The sequence below is a fragment of the Mastomys coucha genome, unplaced genomic scaffold (genome assembly GCF_008632895.1).
Source record: "Mastomys coucha isolate ucsf_1 unplaced genomic scaffold, UCSF_Mcou_1 pScaffold19, whole genome shotgun sequence".
NCBI lineage: Eukaryota > Metazoa > Chordata > Mammalia > Rodentia > Muridae > Mastomys > Mastomys coucha.
Window position 1 is genome coordinate 24,392,819 of NW_022196901.1, and position 6,221 is coordinate 24,399,039.

Genomic DNA, 6,221 nt, shown 5'->3' on the forward strand with positions numbered 1-6,221 from the left:
GGGATTTGAACTCACGACCTTTGGAAGGGCAGTCGGTGCTCTTGCCCACTGAGCCATCTCACCAGCCCATGAATGAATTTTAACGTAACTGAAATGATATGTCTTGGTGATTCATGGGATGTTGTGCATAGCCTAGCACATGTTAAAGAAGTGCTCCCACTGAGCCACATTGAAGTCTCCATATTATCCAGAACAGTTAATAAGGAGAAATTGCAGATTACAACCCTTGAATTTAGTATAACAAAAACAGACCACTAAATACAACTTTGGCGTTTGCAAATAAAGACATGGTTGGGACAGGGCATACTATGGCTTAGCTGGTAAAAGCACTTGCTGTGCAAGCCTGATAACTTGAGTATATCCATAGACAATAAAGGTGGAAGGAGGGAACTGTCCTGGTTTCCATAAGCATGCTATGTTAGTAACCACACTCCAAACTGTGTACATAGATGAAGGTTTGGTTAGTTAAGATTAGCTGTGGAGAATTTGTTTCTCATGATGATGTGGATTGTCTCTAATTTGTGAATTATCATATAGTATGTTTTAACTGCTTATAACTAACAGTCACAGTCAAGACATGAGAGCCTCAGCTAGCTTCAAACTCAGCTCTCTGATCCTCCTGCCTCTTGCAACTAACTGCTGGGAATGGAACCTGAGGTTTTTGTACTAAGCTCCAGCCCAGGCATTTGAAATACAATTTTTTAAAAAACAAAACAAAACAAAACAAAACAAACAAGGTCTTACTATGTAGTCCTGATTGGCTTGGAACTCAGAGATTCCCCATCCTCTGTTTTCTAAGTGCTATGGTTAAAGTATTCACCATATTGGGTTAATGATTCTTTTGCTTTTAATTTGGGTATTATTATAAATAGAAGAATTGCTATCCATGTTGTAGACCTGCTGTCTAGGAAACCTCAGTGGCATACATTGGTTGATTGTTTTGTTTTTTTAAGTTTTTTAAAAAAAGATTTATTACACACAACAGTGTTCTGCCTGCATGTTCAGAGGCCACCAGATCTCATTATAGATGGTTGTGAGCCACCATGTGGTTGCTGGGAATTGAACTCGGGACCTCTGGAAGAGCAGTCAGTTATCTCAACCTCTGAGCCATCTCTCTAACCCCTGTACAAGTTTTATTTGCAGTCTTTGTAGCTACTGGGGAATTTTACTTAGTCTTTTTCATTTAAATGATGGGAGAACGGGAATCTGTTTATAAGGGGTGGAGAGATGGCTCAGTGTTAAGGGCTGGCCTCTACTAGAACACAGCAACACAGCATTCAGGTCAGACAGCCCCTTTCTGGCTTCTGGCCACTATACCCAAATGAACAAACCCATACAAAGACATACTCTTGCACATTTAAAAATAGATTCTGGGAAGAAAAAAGTAATAAAATACAATAAAGCAAAATTCATAAAAGATGTCATCCCTTAGTCACAACTCAGACAACTGGTTTATTCCCTGCCCTGGGGGTGCTGTAGAATGGGTCATGTTGGTGAATATATAAGTTCCTTTCACCCAACCAGTGTCAGATCACTTAGGCAGGGCCCTTAGTCAGAGCTGCCTGGTGAGCCTTGTACAGGATAACCTTCTTGTTCAGCTTAAGCCTCTCTTCTGTGCCCATCTCAAGCTTTCTGGAGCACTCCAAGCCTTTGCTCTGGTCCCAGTGGTCTACCCTGAAAATAGCCTTTTGGGCAGTCCTAGGCAGAGATGCCAGTTTTGGAACCAGGGCCCACTAGGATGTTGTGTTCATTTGACTGTAAGCAGGCCAGCCGGCTCTTCCTTTGTCCTCTCTCTTTTGTTATTTATGCATCTATGACAACTTTCTGCATGCATTTATATTTGAAAGTATGTGATGTATGGTTCTTACAGATTTCCTACTTTACTAGGGGAAATAAAAACACTAAGGTAAGTTTAAAAAGTAATAGTTAGAAATGTTAAGTTGTTAGCTGCCATAATGAAAACCCGAGCTTGCTGCTGCCTTTAGATTATAGTGTTGATGCTTGTTCTATGTAGAGTATTCCTTGCTGAATCATTGGTAAGCGCTTTCTTTTCATGTTTCCAGTTAAGTGGTGGTTGCTTGTCGAAGCAAGAGTACTTCAGAAGTATAGTCCTGTGCCTGCCAATTAACGTCAGTTCAGATTCCATGGGTCTCATAAAAATATAAGATTCTTGTGTGTCCTGCCTGCCTATGTGCCTGTATCACATGGGAATTGACCATGGAGGCCAGAAGAGGATGTTGGGGACTGAATGCTCTGTAAGAGCAACACATGCATTTAACTTCTGAGCCAGATCCATCCCTATCTTGTAAAGAGTTTTGAGCCATCAAATTGAATAGATATGAGAAAGGAATTATTGGGATAGCCTCATCAGGCTCACCAGCAATTATAGTCACCTGCTGTTGTTGTTTTGTAAACCAGGCTTGTCTCAGATTCAGAGATCTATATGTCTGAGGTGGGATATAAAGGTGTGGGGCACCATGCTGGACTCTTGCGTTATTTTGAAAGCTGCTCCTTCTCTCTGTACAAGTTTCTAAGGTTGGAGACTGGAGAGATGGCTCATTGGTACTACCCTTGCAGAAGATCGTTTTCCAGAACTCAAGTCAGGCATCTTAGAAGTACCTTTTAACTTCAGCTTCTGGGTGATCTGATGAGTCTGGCCTCTCTGTGTACCTGTATGCACATGCACCTAAACGATACCTAACTACGCATAAAATAATGAAAAGTTGGAAAACAGCAACAAAGTTGTCCTAAGGTTGAAACCATATCTTTTGTTTGTGTTTTTCAAGACAGGGTTCTCTGTATAGCCCTGGCTATCCTGGAATGTGCTCTATAGATCATGTTGGCTTTGAAATCACAGAGATGTACCTGTCTTTAGGAGTGTAGGGATTAGAGGCTTGTGCCACACGATGCTGGGCCCAAACTATCTTTTATAATGAACCTAATTGTGTACTGAGCAAAAGCTTTGTTGAACGGCCCTCTGAAGGCTTGATAAGGTATATGTAGATGCACCGTTCCCATTAGGCATCTGTCTGGTCATTTGCTCGGTTGTAGCACTGAGCTTTATTTGAATGGTACCAGTAAGTGAAAGTTGTTGAGCATGTGCTCCAGAGTGCTACGAGCTGTTAGGTGTTTGTGCCTAATAGACCCTTGTATATCAAGGTATTAACCCATTTTTCTTCCTCTATGGAAAAAAAAACTTAAATATTTTCATAACACATTTTTTAAAAATCTGTTTCTAGAAGACCCATTTGATGACTTTTTTGGAAACCGAAGGGGTCCCCGAGGAAGTAGAAGCCGAGGTACCGGCTCCTTTTTCTCTGCCTTCAGTGGATTTCCTTCTTTTGGAAGTGGATTTCCTGCTTTTGATACAGGTATTAAAGCCTTACATTTGATCTTTCTTCTAGCTAGTATAGTTTGAAGTTTGTATGGGACAGGGAAGGTAAGTTTTGTCTTGGTTGGAAATCTATTTCCTGTTTTGAGGGTGGGTAGTGTAGACAGATTCTTGCTTTATAGCTCTATTTGAAGGTAAAGACTAATTCTACCACATTGGATGCCAGGTTTGAGCCCAGTCAGGGTTTGTAAAGGCATCTAGTCAAAAGCCATGGCCACTAATTTGTGGGTGTATGTGGGTGTATAGTTGCCCCTGCATTATAAGGTGCTCATAAGGTGTGGGCCAAATGTGACGTAGACTCAGGGTTCTCAAAATCTGTATATGAGAAAGTAGGACATTATTTCCATCTTTAAAATAATTCTATTGTTGTGTGTATGTTTGAGCACAGGCATGCCATTGTATGTGTTTGGAGGCCAGAGAGGAGTCTCTTATAGGTGGTTTTCTTCTTCAACCTAGGCTTCTAGGGATGGAACTAAGGTCATCAGGTTTTAATGGCAAGTGCCTCCCTGTGTCCCTAACACACACATATACACTGATACAGTCAGTCTCTCTTTCTCTCTCTCTCTCTCTCTCTCTCTCTCTCTCTCTCTCTCACTCTCTCTCTCTTTCTTTCTCTCTCTCTCGCTCTCGCTCTCTCAAACACACACACACAGGGAAAAATAGACTCTAACTGATTGCTGGATATGGCCTTGGCTGTAATCACCAGCATATATTGACTCTGCCCCCAACCCTTAAGTCTCACTCTGTAGATTAGGATGGTCTTGAGATCACAGGGATCCCCCTGCCTCTTCATCCCACATGCTTGGATTAATTTAGAGTCATGTGCCACATTAGGACCTTGACAAGTTGTTCTCTGAGGCAGCTTTTGGGAACAAAAATAAAAAATAACAAGTATTTGTGCATGTTTGTTGTATGTATATTCAGGTACTTGGTAGGGAGTACCTGGTATGCATGGAGATGGAGAGAGCTTTGTAGTTCTTCTACCATGTGGGTAGAACATCATTTAGGCTTGAACTAGTTAAGTACCTCACCCACTTTTTCAGCTCACTTGGCTCCCTTTGAGGCTTACAAATTTGGAAATGAGTAAATTTATGTGAACCTTAAAGTATGTAGCTTTTAACTGGACTTTTCTGTTTCTTTATAGGCTTTACTCCATTCGGGTCACTAGGTCATGGGGGCCTCACTTCATTCTCTTCAGCGTCATTTGGCGGTAGTGGAATGGGCAACTTCAAATCAATATCAACTTCAACTAAGATAGTCAACGGCAAAAAAATCACTACAAAGAGGTATTTTTTTATAAGATATTTTCTTTATTCACATGTCATGATTTTTCCTTTCCCAGTTTCCCCTCCAAAAAACAAACAAACAAACAAACAAAAAAACCAAAAAAACAGCAAGAACTAACTCCTGTTGCCCCCCTACCTACTCCCCGCTTGCCACCCCGCCCTCTCCCACTTATTGGCCCTGGCATTCCCCTATACTGGGGCACAGAACCTTCACAGGGCCAAGGGCCTCTCCTCCCATTGATGACCGACTTGGCAATCCTCTACTATACCCATACTGCCAGAGCAATCAGTCCCACCATACTCCTTGGTTGATGGTTGAGTCCCTGGGAGCTCTGAGGGTACTAGTTAGTTCATGTTGTTGTTTGTCCTAAGGGGCTACAAACTCTTCAGCTCCTTTGGACCTTTCTCTATCTAACTCCGTCATTGGGGACCCTGTACTCAGTTCAATGGATGGCTGTGTGAGCCTCTACTTCTGTATTAGTCAGGTATGAGGTATTTTTCTTAAATTAATTTATGCATTTACTTTCGAGGCAGCAAATTCAGTTAGACCAGAAGGGACTCACTTAGACCAGGTTAGCATCAAATTCACAGAGATCCACCTGCCTCTGCCTCCGGTGCATTAAATGCTTAGTTAGGATCTTGAATTTCTTGATTCTTCTGCCTCCTAAGATTATAGTGCCTTTGTGATACCATTATTGGGCTGAGGCTTGAGGTGCAGGATCTTACCCCTTTCTAGGCAAGTTCCCTACAAACTGTGCTATATCACCAGTCTGTTATTATTGTTGTCATCATCAGCATCATCGTAATTGTTGTTGTTTCTCACTTAAAAGTTTTTATGTTTTTGAGACATGGCAGACCTGGATGACATTGAACCCTTAACCCTATTGCCTATCTTCCTAGTGAGACTTACCAGGATTAAAGTCATACATATCACATATAGCTTAGTATTTTGTTCTTAGTACCAGGGTACAAGATAAAGTATTTCTTTGCATGTACAGCTCCCAGGGCTGAAGTATCAATCATGTCCTTAATTTCTAAATAAGCTAAAGCTTTAAAGCTTTTTGCTTTGAATATTTGCTTAATTTTCCCTTTGATGCATACCAGTGTGTGGTCATTTGTCAGTGTTGGAAAGTAAAAGTGGCTGTCTGAGCAGGAAAGCCCTAATGGCAGAATCGGGCTGAGACCACTTAGCCACACTCAGCCCCAGCCTACGCTTTGTAACATCTCTTGTATAGGTAGGTAGTATTTGAGTTCAGATTTAGTTTTGACAGGATAGGAATTTTAGGAAGAACTCTGGAGCTTAGTTTTCATGGATCTGTTATGTAAATTCTCAAATATTATTTATTTATACATACATACATACGTACATACATACATACATACATACATACTACTAAGGACTGAGCCCAGGGCCATAAGTTTGCTCTTGCTATACATCCTGATTGAACAGAAGTTTCTAAATGGGTCATTTCTTACAGAATTGTGGAGAACGGTCAAGAAAGAGTAGAAGTTGAAGAAGACGGACAGTTAAAGTCCTTGACGAT

General features: G+C 41.2%; 1 protein-coding gene across 3 annotated transcripts in view; it reads left to right on the forward strand.

Annotated features, from left to right (window-relative positions):
• Positions 1-6,221, forward strand: part of Dnajb6 (DnaJ heat shock protein family (Hsp40) member B6) — a 53,363-nt gene that overhangs the window by 27,735 nt on the left and 19,407 nt on the right. For all 3 annotated transcript variants that reach the window (XM_031380275.1, XM_031380276.1, XM_031380274.1), the window contains exons 6-8: positions 3,240-3,371; positions 4,536-4,677; positions 6,156-6,221. In XM_031380275.1, the coding sequence (XP_031236135.1) occupies positions 3,240-3,371; positions 4,536-4,677; positions 6,156-6,221 (340 nt within the window). The remainder of the gene's footprint in view (positions 1-3,239; positions 3,372-4,535; positions 4,678-6,155) is intronic.